Here is a 19,112-nt window from a genome sequence, read left to right as displayed (position 1 = left end):
GCTAAGATAACTTTGCAAAACAAGTATATTTAGAAGAAAAAAATTTTCTTGCTCCCCACCTAACTTCCTACTGTCCCTGATATTTGCATGAAATATGATCACAGAGTCTTATAATTCATTTCCTCTTGCCATTTAAAGAATCATAACTAGGGATGGTGTGCAAGGTATAGGAGAATACAGACTAAAGAAAAAAATCTCTTAGTAAAAGAATGTGACAGCAGATTAAAAGGGAAAAAGTTTCAAAAGGAGAAGAATGTGTCCAGAGAAATAAAATGCATTAAGTTAGAAAAGAGAGAAAACTTGTGGTAGTGATTAATGAATGACCTCATAATCAGATGTCATGGCCTGAAGTATCATCTCTAATATATCCTAGATATATTATTTCCTAAACTCTCAGTGCCCTCAAGCAGCTCTTGGGGATTGAAGATAAATGGTAGAAAGATAATATTCAAAAGGTATGGGACACAGTTTTGAGTATTTTTAAATAAAAAATAGAGAAAGAAAACAATAGTCCAAAATTATCCTAAAAACGTATCTTACTAAAATAATATTTCTTTATGAGACAGTCCAGTCTATAGTCAGCAAAACCAGGATCCTGAGGTCTTCCTCATTTTATCTTTTCCTGAACCAATTGTATCATTTTCTCCACTTCTAAAAGCCCTTCTAAAAAAAAACTGTTATGCCCACTGTTTACTTAGAGAGGAAATATAAAAGGGTTTAGCGGGTATTGAGTGGGAAACATCCCCTACCTTGGGATAAGGTTGCCTTAGGTGTATTCTTCTTTACTGGTGCCGAATCTTAGTATCTTCTGAGACCCTAATCTTTTTCTCTGAAAATTCCTCCTTACTTCCTTGCTACTCTTCTGTCTAGACTGTTTTCTTGCTCTGCTTAGACCAAGTTTTGACTCTGTGAACTCCAACTTAATCTCTGGCCTTCCAGGCTTTGTTTGTTTATGATCATGGTTCCTCTGGACCTTCATCCTCTAGATACCTGCTTGATATCTCCTGTTTCTTTGACCTGAATGAGTACTAGAACTTAAAAACCATCCATTTCTCTCTCTCAAAGACCAGGCCTCCTATTTGATCAACCTGCTCTTCCTGCTGCCACCTAATAGATAACAAGGGGAAGAATAATCTTTGAATTTTTCCCTTTACTCCACAACCACCTTCTTATGCCCTACTGGGAGTTTTCTGTGATATTACAAATGGTACTTTGTTTTCAAAGTACTTTTTTGAGGTTAAAAAATGGACAAATTATGTGTTGTTGTTTAGTTTTTGTTTGTTTGTTTTTCATTCAGTCCTGGCACTCTTACTACCTTTGATAATTTTCCAGAACATATGATTTCATTTCAAAAACATATGACAAAGAATCAATGTTTAGGTTTCCACAAGTGACACAGACTGAATTTTAACTCTAACAAACTGTTTTACTAAGCTATGTTTAACACTGAACATTTAGAAACAAAGATGCTGCTTGTCAGAAGCCTGTTTCAGAAGTTCCCTTAATTCTACTTAATGGGATAAACATGCAGTGATGCTACATTTCTGAATGTTTCAAAATACTTGGTCTGAGATTTTTTTCAAGCAGTACATAGTTATCTCTTCACAATCGCGGCTTAAATGAAAAGCATCATCATTGTAAATGAGGGGACCAATTCTCAGTTTCAGATATTGCAATGTGCTCTTTGGGAAAGAAATTGGGTGCTTTTAGAACTTTTGAACATATCATCCCTTTAAACTGCAGGCCATGGTTCAGCTTTGGTACAGGGGTTGGGTTCAGTCATTTCGGTTGTGGCTCCATTTGAGGTTTTCTTGGCAAAGATACAGGAGTGGTTTGCCATATTCTTCTCCAATTCATTTTACAGATGAGGAAACTGAGGAAGTAGAGTTAAATGATTTGCTTAGGGTTACAGAGTTATTAAGCTTCTCAGACCATATCTGAACTCAGGTCTTACTGATTCCAGGTGTGTCACTCTATCCTAATTACTCTTTTTAGAAATAAAAATCCTTACTTTTTATCTTGGAATCACTACTGTGTATTGGTTCCAAGGCAGAAGAGTGGTAAGGGCTAGGCAATGGGGGTCAAGTGACTTGCCCAGGGTCATACAGCTGGGAAGTGTCTGAGGCCAGATTTGAACCTAGGACCTCCCTTCTCTAAGGCCTGGCTCTCCATCCACTGAGCTCCCCAGCTATCCCCTTATCCTAATTATTCTATATGCCACCTAATTTCCCAGCTAAATTTAGGGACCCTTTCTGACTATGAGATGGCAACAGACAGACCAGAATGATGAAGGAGATGGAAATCAGACCTAGCTCCTCTAGATTTTAAATCTCTTACTCTTCCCACTAAGCTCCATCACAAGTAGGAGAGTAATAGAAATCTCCAACAGAAGAATGCTTGTGCCTGAGACAAATGGAGTTGAAAGAAGAAGAGTTAGAAAACAACCTGTTCCTGGATGCTGTGGTTCTGTAAGATGGCCCGACCTCCTAGAGAACGTGGCCCGTGATCTATCCTACAGCATGGCCAACAGGACCCGACTCTCCAATCCCCGAGAGGACAGGGAGTGAGGAACACATGAGCAAGGTGGAAGCTACAGGAGTATTCTAGAAAAGAAATGCAATACCACCCTCAATTGTGTTGACATCCGAAAGCCCTCATTAATCCTTCTTAATTATGTCTATGTCCCACAATTATTTTCTACTTCTAAAACCATAACAGAAATGTATGTATTTATATGTATGCATGTATTTTCATATATGTTCTATGTCTGTATGCTCATGTGTGTATATAAACAAAAGATTATTGAACCCTTCTATTTAATGACTATATGTGAATGTTTACAGAAGGGGTTGTTAATCTGGTATTCACGAACTTAAATATATATATATATATATCTTGAAATATAACTCAATACATATGGTTTCCTTTGTAATACTATGTATTTTATTTTGTGCATTTAATTTTTTACAAGAAGGGTTCACCAGACTCATAAAGAGTTCCATGAAAAAAGGGGACAATAAGACAAAAAAAAGTTTAGAAACCAACTTCTGGTCTACAGAAAAAAAATCAATAAAGCAGATACAAAAAAGTTAGATGATACAGTTTAGTTTTGAGTCCAAACTCTGACATTCATTTAAATGTAAGATTATTGGAATTACAAGACTAATAAAGAGAATAGGGCTGAGGGAAAACCTCCCACGGATCTCTGAGACTCATCTGACCATTTTCATCAAAGTTCTCTGGGTATTGCAGTTAGCTTTAATTTGTCCATAGTGAACTGATTTTTTAATTTTTGTTTCATTCAGTGAAAAGGAAGGTATTTTTAAAAAAAAATGTACTTTCCATCTTGGAATCAATACTTTGTATTGGTTCCAAGGCAGAAGAGTGGTAAGGGCTAGACAATGGGGGTCAAGTGACTTGCCCAGGGTCACACAGCTTGGAAGTGTCTGAGGCCAGATTTTGAACCCAGGACCTCCCATCTCTAGGCCTGGCTCTCAATCCACTGAGCCACCCAGCTGCCCCCCAAAAGGAAGGTATTTTACTAGATTTCATTTATGGTTTTTTTTTCTTTGAAAAACAAATAAACCAGTTTTCAGAAGTTTGTAGGATCAAACTTTCTCCTTTCATTAGTTCTTCATCTCAGCAGAGGGGAAGAACTTACTGGCAAGACCCTTTTCCTATAGTTCAGAGACACTTTTAGAAACTATAAGAGGAAATGTTTTCATGTAAAAACCCACAATTAATTTAAATCCTAGGTTAGACAAGTAGACTTCTTGAACCACACTTTAAGGCAACAATGATAATCCCTATCCACCTTTCCCCCATTAGAATGGTTGTTTGCACCTACTGAGTTTAATTTCAGAACTGAGCTAAAGGAATAACAATTTCATTCTATTTCATTTACTTCACTGTACCACAAACAAATTCATTCACAGTGGAATTTATTTTCATAAATATCAGGAAATTGGAAAGTCTGTCTGCTTAATTGTCTAGTCTTCTTGTCATTGGGCAGGCCTGGAAACCTGCTAAGGTGACCCCTGCCATCTGTCCTCAGAGACAAGAAAATAAACTGGATCTAGTTGATGGAAAATGAGAGAATTGTGAAATCCCTGAGGTTTGTACTGAATAGCTAGATGGCATAAGGCATAGAACCCTGGGCCAAGGCTCAAAAAAAGTCCTGAGTTTGAATGTCACCTCTTACACTTACTAGATTGATGACCTTGGGCAAGTCACCTAGCCTCTGACTCAGTACTTTAAATGGGGATAATAAATAAAATAGGGATATAACAGTATCTGCCTTGCAGGGCTGTTGTGAAGATCAAATATAAAAACATTTGTAAAGTCCTGTATGGTTCCTGTTTGTTGTCGTTCAGTTGTTTTTCAGTCCTGAACTCATTTGGAGTTTTCTTTGCAAAGGCACTGGAATGGTTTGCCATTTCCTTCTCCATCTCATTTGACAGATGAGGAAATTGAGGCACAGTCCTAGTGTGGCACAGGGCCACACAACTAATAACTCTGTGAGGCCAAATTAAAACTTGGAAGTTGGATTTTCCTGATTGCAGAACTAGCATTCTATCCACCATGCCATCTGCTTCCTTCTGTCCATGTCAATTACTACATAAATGCTAGATATTATTATTTTATATGGCACCCCCTTCTTCTACTCTGTGATCCAGTGACACTAGCCTCTTCAATCCTTCACTGTTGCTTAAACTTATTCCATCTCCAGTTTCTGGGGATTTTCATTAGTTCTCCCCCATGCCTGGAATTTTATCCCTCCTCATCTCCACCTTCTACCTTCCCTGGCCGCCTTCAATTCTAACTAAAATCCTTCTTTCTATAAGGGAATAGATCTCTCAAGTCCCTTTAATGCTAATATCTTTCCTCTATCAATTATCTCAAACAAAACTCTTATTTGTACACAGTTGTTTCCATGTTGCCTCTCCATTATACTGTAAATTTCATGAGAGCAAGGGGCTGTCTTCTACCTTTCTTCATATCCCCAGAGCTTGGCACAGGTTCCAGCATAGAAATAGTCTTTAATAAAATTTTGTTGACTAATTTCAGGCACTCACTGCATTCCTATATGATTCTTTGCCCTTAGGAAAATAGTAAAAAATCTGATACCCACAACAAATTGAATGAAGCTCATTTGTTTCCAAGTAATAAATCTCCTGGCTAATTAAACCCTTGGTTTGGAATTGTGACAAGAAAAGCTTTATCTCATGAAAGTAATTTCAAGTAAAACAAAACAGGACAGGAGGACTTAAGGAAGACTACCACAATATAATTTCCAAGCTACCATTTTTGCTGGAACTAGGTAGCTAGCAGTACAGTAGATAATGTGCTAGGTTTGAAATCAGAAAGAAATGAGTTAGAATCCAGTTTCAGGTCAACTGATCCAACTATTCCAGAGAACAATTTGGAACTATTCTCAAAGGGTTACAAAACTGTATGTACCCTTTGATCCAGAAATACCACTACTAGGTCTGTCTCAAAGAGATCAAAGAAAAAGGAAGAGGATCTATAATGTACAACAATATTTATAGAAGCTCCTTTTGTGATGGCAAAGAATTTAGAAATTGAAGCTATGGTCTGTGCTTGTTGTGGAATATGTATGATTGCAGAAAAATCTAGGAAAATGTACATGAACTGAAACAGAATGCAAATAGAAGAACCAGGAGAATATTGTACACCATAAATAATATCATATGATGATCAACTATCAATAACTAAGTTTTATCAGCAATAAAATAATCCAAAACAGTTCTAAAGTACTTATAAAAATGCTATCTACCTTCAGAGAAAGAATTGATGGAGTCTGAATACAGGATGAAGAATTTTTTTTTGCTTTTTTTTGACCTGCATTTTCCTTTGCAACATGGGTAATATGGAATTATTTTGCTAAACTATATAAAAGCATAACCTATAACAAATTGCTTACTTTCTTAAGGAGTGAGAAAGGAAATGAGGAAAAAACATTTGTAACTCAAAATTTAAGAAAACCAAATCTTAAAAATGTTTACATGTATTTAAGAAAAATAGAATAAAAACTAAATGTAAAAAAAAAAAATCCAGACTCAAACTCTGCTAGCTATGTGACCTTGGGCAAATCATTTACCTTGTTTATCTGCCACAGTTTCCTCAACTACAAAATGATAATAATAATAATAGCACCTATTTTCCAGGGTTGCTTTGAAGATTAAATGAAAAGAAATTAGTAAAGTGCTTGACATATAGTAAGCATTCTATCAATGCTTATTTTTTCATTCCTTTCATTCCCTTTCAGACTTATACTGAAACCTTTCCACTACTCTACATTACGTGCAATCTGAAAGCTTTCTTTTTATTCAGAATATGCTCACCTTAATACACTGTGGTACAATCGAACGTAATGGACTTCTCCATTAGTGTCAATGCAATGTCCCTGAACAATCTGCAGGGATCTATGAGAAAAAAACACTATCCACAAGCAGAGGACAAACCGTGGGAGTAAAAACACCAAGGAAAAGCAACTGCTTGACAACAGGGGCAGAGGGGGCATGATTGGGGATGTAGACTCTAAATGAACATCCTAGTGCAAATACCAACAACATGGAAATGGGTTCGGATCAAGGACACATATGATACCCAATGGAATTGCATGTCGGCTATGGAAGGGGCGGCGGGAAGGGAGGGAGGAAAAGAAAATGAATCCAATGAATAATGTTTGAAATTGACCAAATAAAAATAATGTTTAAAAGGAAAAAAAAGAATATGCTCACCTTATCTTCTTCTATCTTATCCCATGTGTGGAATGCTCCCACACTATTCTTTCCTCACAAAAATTCCACATTATTTTTCCATATATCAATTCCTTCCATTGTTAACTTTTATCAGTTCCTTTAGGAAACATTCCCCAGCTTCCCTTCTCCTCTCTGAGCTAAAAGTGACTTCTCTCTCCTCGAATTTTTCATAATACTCTTCCTGGATCTTATATTCTCTTATATAATTTTGTATTTTTCTTTATATATGCAGATCTCTTTTCCCCTATTAAACTCTTTAAGTTGAAAGCAAGTTCAATGTCTGATCCATTTTTACTGATTGAATATCTTTTTTTTTTCATGTAGGTAGGAATTCTTCATTATCTTAATGTGTTCGTCATTCTAACGATTACATTCGAACAAATGTCTTTGTAATAATAAAATGTGACTTCTGACCCACCCCCAAAAAGTATCAATATAGCCACTAAATAGCACCTTGATGGGAACTATTCTGTATGTGCAGAATTATTTCAAGATATTATTTGGGACTCTAGAGGCAGTGCTATTCAGAGGCTACCAATGACAATTCATTTATATATATATATATATATATTTAAATTCCTTGTTCAGATACTCAATATCCAAATGAACTTATGGATCTTCAGTTTGCTCCTCATCATTTTTTGAAAGTCCAAGCTACTGACACAGCTAGATCTCAGGGTTCTCCTTTGCAATGTAAACATTCTGGACGTTCCCATAAAACACACAGCTATAGTTATATTCAAAATAAGGGTCAAAATCTAACTAAAAATAGCAAGTTGGTGCTGTTGGTAATAGGTACAAGAGTGTTCAAGCTGTAAGTCAGTCTAGATCTGTTCCCATGCCAGTACCCCAGAACATAGCCCAGTGTCTTCTGTAAGGTGCAGAGCATAAGGAATGCTCAGGAATCTCATTATACTTTTCAATGGAATGGGGAGGAGAGATTAGAAGGGACCTCCTTTTTTAAACCAGTGCTCCATCCCCAATTCCTTTACTTCAAGGAATTCAGCTGTTAGGAATACAAAACCCCATTTCCTCTTTCTCAATTCCTCATGCACTGAAGGCCACCCTATTGAAAGGGAGAGGTGCATCCAAAACAGAAAAAAGCCATTTTAAAAAGAGTGGTTGGAAAGGAGGAGAAGCATAGGCATAGCATGGGAAAGACGTATTAAAGAATTAAAGAATATAGGACCTTTGTCATGGTATATTCTTATAATAATGATTAAAAGAGTAAGACCAAGGACCAACTCCTACATGAGAGCTATCTTCGAATAATTGAATAGTTATTATGGACAAAAGACAATAGAGATGTTGTGTTTAGTTCCAGATAACAGATATATGACCCATGAGTACAAGTAACATGGAGATAGATTTCAAGTCAGTAGAAAGAGTTTTCAGACTTTTAGACCTGTCCACACTGGCCATGCTGCTTCAAAAAATAGGGAGTTCTTTGACATGGAAGGAATTCAAACTCTAGATGTATATTCCACATTAGAGAATTCAAAACGTAAGCTGGTCTCTTCCATCTCTATGATTTTGCTATTTATAATTTAATATTGGAGCAAACTTAAGTACTAAATATGTTACTAAGACTGGATTATGGATTACAGAAACAAGACCTAATGAAGAGAAAATATTACATTTGGTTTGGCTATCTAAGAAAATAATTCATTACTAAAACATAAATTATTTATGATCTCAGCCTAAATATCACACAACACAATAAATCATTTGTATTACTAAATATGCATTATCTGAACTTTAAAAAATGATTCAACTACAAAAGTAAACTCTAAACATATGCAAAGTATCAACAAACAACAGTATAATAATGTTTTTAAATTGAAATTAAACATTCTCAGAGGCCATTGCTGGCACCCTTAACTTACCTCAAGATCTTAATCAAATTACTTAACCTTCTTGTGGGGGTCATTGTCTTCAATCGAATGGCAAACTCTGGGATTTAATTTTCTATTACTTTTTAAAGCAAGATGGAAAAGAATCTATTGGGTTGAGTATGTTTGATTTTGCAGGAAGGTAAGGGAAAAGATTCCATGGTTTTTCATGATGTCATCCATAACAGGGTTCTTAAATTATAACTAATGTGTGTAGGGACAGCACCTAACACAGTGCTTCCCACACACAGCTAACTAACTAACTAGCAATCAGAGTAGGTGGTAATGAATGAAACTGAATAGAAATGGCCTACACATTTCTTTAGTTTCCCCATATCTACCATGTCATAGTAAAACCAGTGACCTCATAAAAGAAAACAGAAAGCTAAGTGGGACCTTAGTGATTGGCTAGTTCAGATTTTCATTTTACATATGAAAAAAGTGAGGACTAGGGGAATTAAATCTCTAATTGAAGGTCATATGAAACATACCTGAAGACTGTTGCAAAGTGCCTTATAGTTATATTAATCAGTAAATGGGGTTATTTTAATCAATCACTCAACAAGCATTTAAGAACCATCTATTTAGTAATTAAAGTGACACATTCAGGGCAGTCTCCTAAGCATTAGGAAAACAAAGAAAGGGAAATGAAAGAGTGCATGTTTTCAAGAAGCTTATTTACATTCTACTGTGGAATAAAACATATACAAAAAATACAGGATATTTTGGGGGAGGCACTAGCAGCTTGGGGTAGACAATGGGGGAAAGACCTTAGGGAGGAGATGGCTGGACAAAAAATGTGATTCTAAGAAGCACAGATGATGAGAGATATGTCCCAGTCATAGAAGAATGGTCTCTGCAAAGGTATGAAGACAAGAGGAACAGCAATGTTCTTCAATGTGAATTTTTTAACAAAAAATTCTAATATGTTCTCATTGATTGTCATTGTCCTTAATATTTGTTGTCATTTTGATCTTTTGTTGCCTATACCTAGCTAAGTATAGAATATTCTTTTCCAAAAATAATTCAAGTCTTTTAGCTAGCTGCACTAGAAAGATCATTAAATAGTAATAATGAGTGTTAGGCTTTCATTTAAAGGAGAAAAGAAAACATTTGCTTTTGGCAGATTTCATTCCAATTGTTTCTAAATTTCAGTGGCAAACCTCCATTATGGATTGCCAGGAAAGATATATCAGTCATGCTAAGTCAATATTTGTCAGAGGTGAATGAAAGCTAGTAAAAGAACCAATCATTCCACCCACAACCACAACTCAAATGAAAAGACATTTTAATGAGATTTTGAATATATTATAACCCTAAATTAAGGGAGGGATAAAGTGCACCAGTGAAAACCTGGCGTTTTCAATGTCAGTTAGTTTTTATATTACCTTTTAAAGAGAAAATAGAACATATTGCTAGAAGAACCCTCTTATTTAAGAAAAAAGGGAAAACAATGTAAACATGTGATTCTTAAAATGTGACAATCAAGTTAGTCACTTGCAAAATATTTTTATATCACAGAACCATAAGAGCTAAGAGTGACCTCAGAAATAATCCAGTCTGGGACTGCACATAGTAGGTGCTGAATAACTATCTATTGAATTAAGGTAAATGACATAGCCATTATACAGAAACATATAATTTCTATAATAATTAACAGTTATTATAACAATTTAGGATGAAAATTGATTACAGAATTCTATGAAAAATGTGACATTAGTGACATTTTTCTTGTAAACAGTAAATGAGAACTCATGTACTTAATTGCCAATTTTATACTATGATAGTTTAATTTACTCCAAAAAAATTTAAACCCTTTTTTATCTATGTTGGGGAAAATAAGGAAGGCATACAGATGTAACATTACACCATGCCCTCAAAACATAATTTGACCAGCATTTATGGGTTATATCAAAATATTGCAAGATTAAAAAATTAGCTATAGCTAAAATTCTTTTAGGCAGCACTGATCTTGTCCAGTCCTTCAATTCACAGATAAAGGAAAACTAAAGTACAAGGAGGTTATAAGAAAAATAAGTGTTTATTAGCACTTAGTCTCACTAAAAAAAGTTTGTGGTCAAAACCATGTCATTTTTGTGGCTAAATATTAGAATAACAACATATTCCAAGACTTTAGGCATATACAAAGGTCTAGACATTTTATTCAATAGACACAATTATTCCCAACTAATGGTCATGAATCATTCTTGCTTATTCATGTATAATGGCAGTTTTCTATAGCCCACTCACTCTTCCCTGGAAAAGGACACATTCTTGAAACATTCCATACTGCCAACCTAAATTCCCAGTTCAATTTAAATCAGAAAAAAAAATTGTTTTGCTCTTCCAGTTCTGAAAGATCCTCAAACTGTGATGAGGAGAGGCACTTTTATGTCATATTAGTCTCTTTCTCCAGCTTTAAAACCCCTAGTGCCCTTCATAAGATTGATTCCCTTTCTCGATTCCCCAAGTTGTTAGTGCCATCATCAATTGAATTAATATATGTACATAATTAATATGCACATATTTTACAGTATATATAAAACATATAATATATTTAAAATTTTTTACATATCTGTAAACATAGTATATTCTGCTTGTAGAATACCAGCTCCTTGAAGGCTAGAACTATTTTACTTTTTGCCTTCGTTTCTTGAGAGGACTAGAACAGACTTGCAACAAAGTTCACATTTATCAAAAGTCTGTTGACTGAATAATTTACTGGTTAGTGCTGTCACTAGTGGGAATTATCCCCAGGTGTTTCCACAACAACTGGGTAAATGAGTTTACTTGGCCCTTCCCTGTTCCCTGGCCATCCCAGAACTCTTCCAGAAGTTGGTTAAGAGTTTTGGGACAGCAGGAGTCACCCTACCAAGAACCTTGACTGCTCACAGTTTGAATGAGATGAAGCCAACAACTCAATTCATTGTAAATGAAGTGGAAGATACGAGGGCTTATCATTTCCCCCCTCACTGCTCCCCAAAATCCTCCAGGCCTTAAAATGTGTCTTTCCTCTACACAGAGTCCTGCAGTCCCCCAACCCTGATCATATTAATTACCTAAAAACCTCTGGGACTTGAGATCTACGCTATCACTGTACCCTTAAGGTTCCTGGGTCTTTCTGTCTTCTCTATAGCTAAACTTTCTTTCACCTTTTCTTTTCAATTAACAAGCATTTATATATTCTTCTACCTGCATTGGCAGAGCAGGGGGAAGGTGTTATAAACACAATTAGTTAAGAAAAACAAATTTCCACACTGGCCCTTATATATTTTGCATGATCCCCTTGCCTCCCATTAGAGTGTGGTCTCTCTAAGAGTAGGAACCGTTTAGAATTACCTATTTGAATCCCCAGCACCTGGCATAGTACGTGGTATATTAATTAGGCTCATAATAAATGCATTTTTATTCTTTAATCTAAAATTTAATATGCACTTATTACATATGATATTATTCTACATTTACATGTTATTATATAATATATATGTGTGTATATATTACTATATATTGCATTATTTTTAAGATACTAGGCATAAACACACAAAAGGGAGGTGGAAACCCAGTCGTTGATGCCAAGGAGTTTACATACTTCAAAAGGACACAAGATTTACACAGATAAATGCAACTTTATTTAAAGAGGGGGGAAAAGCATTAGAAACTGTAAATCCAACAAGACTAGAATTTTGGCTAAAGGAAAAAAAATAGAATATATTTCAGCTTGAGCTAATGTTAACTCTTTAGGCCTCTTTACTGAGTACCTTTTTTTTTTATTATTCCTGTTCTAAATGTATCTCCATCAGGGTCTAGCAAGTCTATTCATCTTCATCATATTTGTCACCATTCAACTTACTTGTCTGTTTTGAACACAAATTTCCATCTCCACAAAGTTATATTTGGCTCAGTGTCTTGTCTGTTTGATGTTTGTGGTCATGTTATAGGTTTGTTTGTTTTGGGGTTTTTTTGCATGCAGATATTACCTCAGAGGGTGGTATGAGAAAAGTGTTTTTAAAGTCTTAAAATGCTAATGCAAGCAACTTATTATAGAGTAAAACCACCAGCACCCAGAAGATTTAGAGGATAACTCATTCTAGACAGCCAAATTTTCAGGTGGCTGAAAGATTTATTGCTTTAAATAGCATTTTAATTAATTTTATTAGTACTATTACACTCTATGGAATAGCATTAAAATTAACACAATTAAATTAATAATTTAGATTAGAAATGCTTGAGAAATTGATTCCGATCTTACCTACCTTGAAAAGAAGATATTTAACACACTTTACTTATTAATGCTAATTGAGATTTTAATAATAATAGTGAGGATTTGCATATATTATTTCATTTGACTCTTAATCCTATGAGGTATTATTATCTCTATTTTGCAGATGAGGAAATTGAGGTAGATAAAAATTAAGAAATCTGCCCTGGGTCACAGATCTAGTAAGAATGAGAGACACAACTTAACAACTTGACCTCAGGTTTCTAAGTCCACTTCATTACCTAGTTGAACTGGAAGAGATTTTTCAGCCAAGAAGGAGAAAGGGAGAAAGGGAGAATGGAGGAATGGGAGAGGAAGAAGAAGAGAGAGAAGTAGAGGGAGAAGGAAAGGGAGAGGGGAAGAGAGAGAGAGTGCTAGATTTCATGCCAGGTAAACCTGAGGTTAATTCCTGCCCCCTGACACAGGACTGGGTGACCCTAAGCAACTCTGCAACTAACTCTACCAATACAAGTTGCAGATAATTTGCTAACTTGGGCTTTCACTATATAGTTGAAATTGCAGATCCAGTCCTTAGCTCTGTCATGCTTGAGTAATCTGTAGAAGAGGCAGAATTTTAAATGAGGTCTTTTGACTACAAATCAAAATAGTAAAAAATAGTATAAAATGGCAAGCAGAGGTCCAAATAACATGAATTATTTTATTCCCTTAGATGCTATCCAAACTTCTGATTGATAAATCATCTCAGCCTGAGTTTTGAGTCTACATATCCCTTTTTGAATAGCTTTTCTCCATCTCCTCACTCCTTACACTCAGTGTGTCTGTCATATGGTCCTGGAATCATAGTCAAAGAATTTCACAAATGAAGGGACACATGAGGTTACTTGCTTAACTTTTGTATTGAACTCTTTCTACAACAGCTTCAAATGGTCACTCAGCCTCTGCTTAATGATGCCTATCAGTATAAAATTCACTCTAACATTAGGCAGCTCATTACATTTTGGAATAGCTCTTATTTTTAAGTTTTTTTTTTTCTCTCCCATAAGTTGTGGGAAATTTGCATCCCCCAAAATTCTACCAGCTGATTGTGGGGCAAAGCAAAATAATTCGACACCCTCTTTCACAAGACAATTCTTAAAGAGTTCAATATGGCAAGCATATATACCACATTACATTTTCACTTTACAATATTCAACAACCCGAACTCTATTGATAGAAATCCACATGGCATAGTTTTTAATTTCTTCACTATCCATTATGGCCATACTCTGGGATCTGCCAATGCTATTCCTAAAATAGGACACCCAGACTGGGATACAGACATGATTTTATCAGAGCAAAGTAGATTGTGGCTGATAATCACTCACACTCTGGGCACTTTAATTCTATTATTGATCAATTCTTCTACTCATGACCCCATTTTAGGGTTTTCTTGATAAAGACGCTAGAGTGGTTTGCCATTTTCTTCTCCAGCTCATTTGAAGGATAAGGAAACTAAAGCAAACTGCATTAAGTGATTTGGCTGGGGTCTTACATCTTATAAATATCTAAGGTCATATTTGAACGCAGGTCTATTCACTGCACAATTTAGCTGTTCTAATTAATTCTATTAATGCAGTCGAAAATCACATTGAGCATTTCTGCCCACTGTGATACATTATTGATACATATTAGGAGTGTAAGTCCACCAAACTGCAAGTTTTTTCACATATACTGTCTTGCCATTGTATACCAATGGAACTAATTTTATTTTTTTCCTATGTATCAGTTGTCATATTATGGCTACATAAAATGTAATTCCACTCTCCCATGTTTCTCCCAGGAGATTACAAAATCCTTCAGAGGACAGTTCATATTGTATCTTTTGTGATATGCTAAAGACTCCAAAATACAGTGAAAATTTGATAAATGTAATTCCCCAATTATATTTGGTGATGAAATGGACAATTCCGGTGCTTTTTTTCCTCTTCTGCTGGGAATGATTATAAAAATCATAATTTCTTTTGGTTTTCCTCTTACCCTCTCTTTGATAGTTCTATCTGCCACACAGATATCATCATATACCATGTATTTATTAAAGAGTTCTGGATCACAAGCTTGCCAACTGCTCAAATAGCCTCCTGATATGATTCTCATTTTTCTTCTCAACTGTGAAAACCACATCTGTATCTGTGTTTTTCTGGCAATATTATGCAAAACTCCAAAAGACTGCTCCAAGTGTAGAAAGCACAGAAATCAATATAATTTTCTAAATGTTTGCCAATGTGGAGGAACACCTTCGATTTGGCAAAGCCATATATATGCCCAAGAGGCGAATTTGCTGATTGTTCTTGCTTCTCTACTTGTCAGCAGGAGTTTTCTCTTTAGCACACCATTATACATATGTTCCTAGTACCTCATTTCCAGATCCTTTTGGAAAATATAATTGGAAAAAGTTTAACTGCAATAACACAACTCAATTATGTAATTCTTTAAACAAGTTGTTTTTTTTTTTTAAATCAATTTCCTTAACCAGCTTTTTAAGGAACAAAGAGGATATTCTGAGGAAAAATATAATTGGACTTTAAACATGTTAAGATCAATTTCAGAAACTAAAGCTATTGCCAATCGAGAGCAAGTAAATATATTTGTTATTCTCATTAATCACTGCAGTGTATGTGTTCTTTGATGACTATAAAATACCGCTCATTGTAGCAGAAGTCTGAGTAAACTATATAGTCCCTGCCTACCTCAAGTGCTTAAACCTATAAAATGTAGAATTTGCCCCTTCTGCCTCTAAAATCATTCTATATAGTATAGAAATAGAATGAAATGACCAGCAGTTTGTCTTGGGGTAGAAAATTAAGAAACTATTCATATTAATACTCGGGTACATCCTTTCTTAGCAGTATTGCCAACTGATTAAAGCATGTTGAGAAGCAGGGAAGGATTTCTCTACCTACAGCAATTTAAATCCTCTTTGTATCTCAGGATATACTTCTTTCTCATCAGATAGCTAACTCCCAATAATCTTACCCTGTTCCTCTGCATCTGTCAGTTGTATATGACATATGATCCCATGTGTGGTTTTCTTGGGCAAAGATACAGGGATGGGTTTTCATTTCCTTACCACAGATCATTTTATAGATGAGGAAACTGAGGAAAACAGGGTTATGTGACTTGCCCAGGATCACAGAGTTAATAAGTATCTGAGCCTAAATTTGAATTCTGAAAGACAAATCTTCCTGACTCTAGACCTTGCATTCTATCCACTGCACCACCTAGGTGACCTACCCCTCCCTTACACCTCTATAAAACATAACCCCCTGCCACCCCCTCATTTGCCTCAAATGAAGAAATAGCTAATATTAGAATTCTACCAAATATGAAACATATAGACCCATATATAAAAAAATAATATAACTGGATATGCTGAGGTGGGGGGGGGGTGAAGAAAAAAAAGAAAGGGAGGGGAGAGAAAGAGACAGATAGAGATGGGGGAGAGAGGAAGGGGGATGCAGGGAGGGAGAGACAGGGAGAGGCAGGAGGAGACAGCAATGGGGGGGCAGAGAGAGAGAGAGAGAGAGGGATCTTATCACATCTCTAATTGTTTATACTCCAGGCACTTAATACATGTTAATGGAATTAAATTTTGTAAAGAATTACTATGTGAACCATTTGGGTATGGAAAAGAAAGGCAAAATTTATAAGATGAGAAAGTCCCTAAACTAAGTCAGATGTTAAAGAGGGCATGAGAGTGGAGGAGGAGGGAAAATTGAATGAGATACTCCAGTATATACACAGGAGGTACAGATATTAGAATAGACCCTTACTGAGAGGTTCTGAAAATCAGAATTTTTAAAAAGAAACAGACATCAGCTCCTGATTCTGCCAGACCATCTCACCTCTACTAGTTAAATCTCTTCCTTTTAAATGGTGAGTCCCTCCTCTGACCTTCCACTCAAAGAATGGCCCATGCCAGCCATGCTTACCTCTAACCTGACTCAGCTCCTGACCTATTCTTATTTTTATTATCTTATTTTTCTACTTTTTACCTTCCCAATATCTCTTTGCTCTTCATGCCTTTGTTATGTGTTGTTATCAATTATCTGGATGTAAGTTCTTTGAGTATTTTCTTTTTGTTCATATTTTAGCACTTACCATATTGTCTGAAATAGTAAACTCTTGAGTAAATATTTTTTTCTATTTTTCTCTATTTGTCTCTGCTCTAAAACAGAATGATATCCTTATAAGACAAACTCCTTTGCCCACATGAATACAGCTCCATATACCACAAAGAGTATAATAAATAATAAATCAAAGAGGAATAATTTTTTTTAAAAGAAAGACTTGGAGTAATTCTTATAATATTCTAATTTGTCCCTTTCTCCTGACCCATCATGTCACTTCCCATCTAAGATGAGTTACCAACAAGCTCACAATCCTCATGAAATAAGAAGTGGCATCTGAGATAGCTAAAAATCTATTCTTACTCTTGCTGCATTACTTAGGATTGTAACTAAGACAGAACTCATTAAAAGAAGAAGGAAAGCAAAATACTAAACAATAAAGCAGCAAATTTTATAGTACTGTCTTATCTGTCTCAATTAGAAAGTGTGTTTTGATGATTAATATTGTGTTTACATAAGGCTGTGTTCTCAGTAATGTTGACTGATGCCTGATTGTAATAGTACATAAAAACCAAACATATTTAAGAAAAAAAAATCCACATTGAAACTTAAATTTGGCACCAGTTCGAAGCAACATGGATACTGCACTGGATATCTAGCTATTGGGAAGGATGACATTTTGAAGTTTTGGGTTGTTGAGCTATACTATTTCTTTTACTCACTTGCCAGATATTGAATTAGATTCACACCAAATATTTACAGATAAGAGAGAAACCAAAAACATTACAGTTAACATGTAAAAATGTCGGGAAATGACAAGAAATAAATAAATACAAAAAGACAATAGATAAGAGCCCTAAGGAAGCATGGAACAATGATGCCAGAGAACAAGGACTACCACCAATAAGAGACTTTTGGCAAGGGAAAACTTCATGTATTGGTTTTATTAAGATTATTTACGTGTCACAGTTCACTGCTGGACTGTCAGCTTCGTGGGGGGGGGGGGGCAGTGTCTGACCTTAATCTACTCTTTGTATCTATGACAACATGATGCACTGAGTATTAAGTATGGTGGCTGCCCAACAGACTTTGTTCCAGAGTTATTTACTTACTTGTCTAACCCCATAGATTCATTTTTTCCTCTCCTGTGCTCCTGAGTATACAACTATTTGTCTATTTTGGTGATAAAACTATTATGATTCTAACTAAATTTGAATTTCTAAACCCTCTCCATAAGGGTATACAGCAATCTATTTTTTTAGTGTGGGTATAAAACAGCAATCTCCTCTGTGTCCCCTTTATTATCTGACTAAATTTAGGGATTCTCCAATATTCTTCATGTATAAAATTTTCTCTCTTTTTCCTTCCCAAAATGTACTCAATGATCATTTTTTGTCTTTCAAATTTACAATTCATTTAACATTTATAGAGTATGCAGAGGATACATAATCCGGCCACTCGTATTAAATTCAAATGGACTAGAGACTGGCCTGGGATTTCACCATTATAGGGAAATCTCAAGTTAAGAAAATCCTCTTATTTACATATGTCTGAACTTTCTCTTCAATCTATAGTTTTAGAGAACTAAGAGTTGAAATGACTTCCTGGGGGACATTCAGCCAGGATATACCAGAGGCAGGTCTTGAATCTGGGTCTTCCTGGCTGAGTCCCTAGACTTAAAGCTACCCTACCAAGCTGCCTAAATTTATAAAGAGGAAAAATATCCAGATGCACTATATATATCCACATCTATAATATTAATCTGTATTTACATAGACTAAGTTCTCAGTAATGTTAGTTAATGTGTAAGAGATTTTATCTTAAATATAAGATGGAAACACACATATATGTCATAAAGATTTGCTGTTCAGTCATTCATACTCTTCTTGGTCCCATGGACCACAGAATGCCAGAACCTTTTATCCTTTACTATCTTTCTAAGTTCACGTTCATTTTTCCATGATACTTTCTATCTGCTCACCCTCTGCCACTCTGTTCCCTTTGCCTTTTTACTCTTTCTCAATGAACCCTCTCTTTTCATTATGTGGCCACAGGGAATTCTGGGAGAACTCAGTGTGCATTTGGGGACAAGAGTAGAATGGGCATTGAC

At 35.5% G+C, this 19,112-nt stretch overlaps 1 protein-coding gene across 4 annotated transcripts in view; it reads right to left on the bottom strand.

The window, feature by feature from the left end:
• The window catches only part of PRKD1 (protein kinase D1), a 415,044-nt gene that overhangs the window by 230,282 nt on the left and 165,650 nt on the right, over positions 1–19,112 (bottom strand). For 2 of the 4 annotated variants that reach the window (XM_056810441.1, XM_007472536.3), the window contains exon 1: positions 8,672–8,996. The exons of the other annotated variants lie outside the window; for them this stretch is intronic. In XM_056810441.1, coding sequence (XP_056666419.1) covers positions 8,672–8,715 — 44 coding nt within the window. In that variant the 5' untranslated portion in view covers positions 8,716–8,996. Of the gene's footprint in view, positions 1–8,671; positions 8,997–19,112 lie in introns of those variants that run through there. 4 annotated transcript variants of the gene reach the window in all.

The sequence above is a fragment of the Monodelphis domestica genome, chromosome 1, assembly GCF_027887165.1.
Source record: "Monodelphis domestica isolate mMonDom1 chromosome 1, mMonDom1.pri, whole genome shotgun sequence".
In the NCBI taxonomy this organism is placed as follows: domain Eukaryota; kingdom Metazoa; phylum Chordata; class Mammalia; order Didelphimorphia; family Didelphidae; genus Monodelphis; species Monodelphis domestica.
Note: the sequence above shows the minus strand (reverse complement) of the source record. Positions and strands in the feature narration are given on the sequence as shown.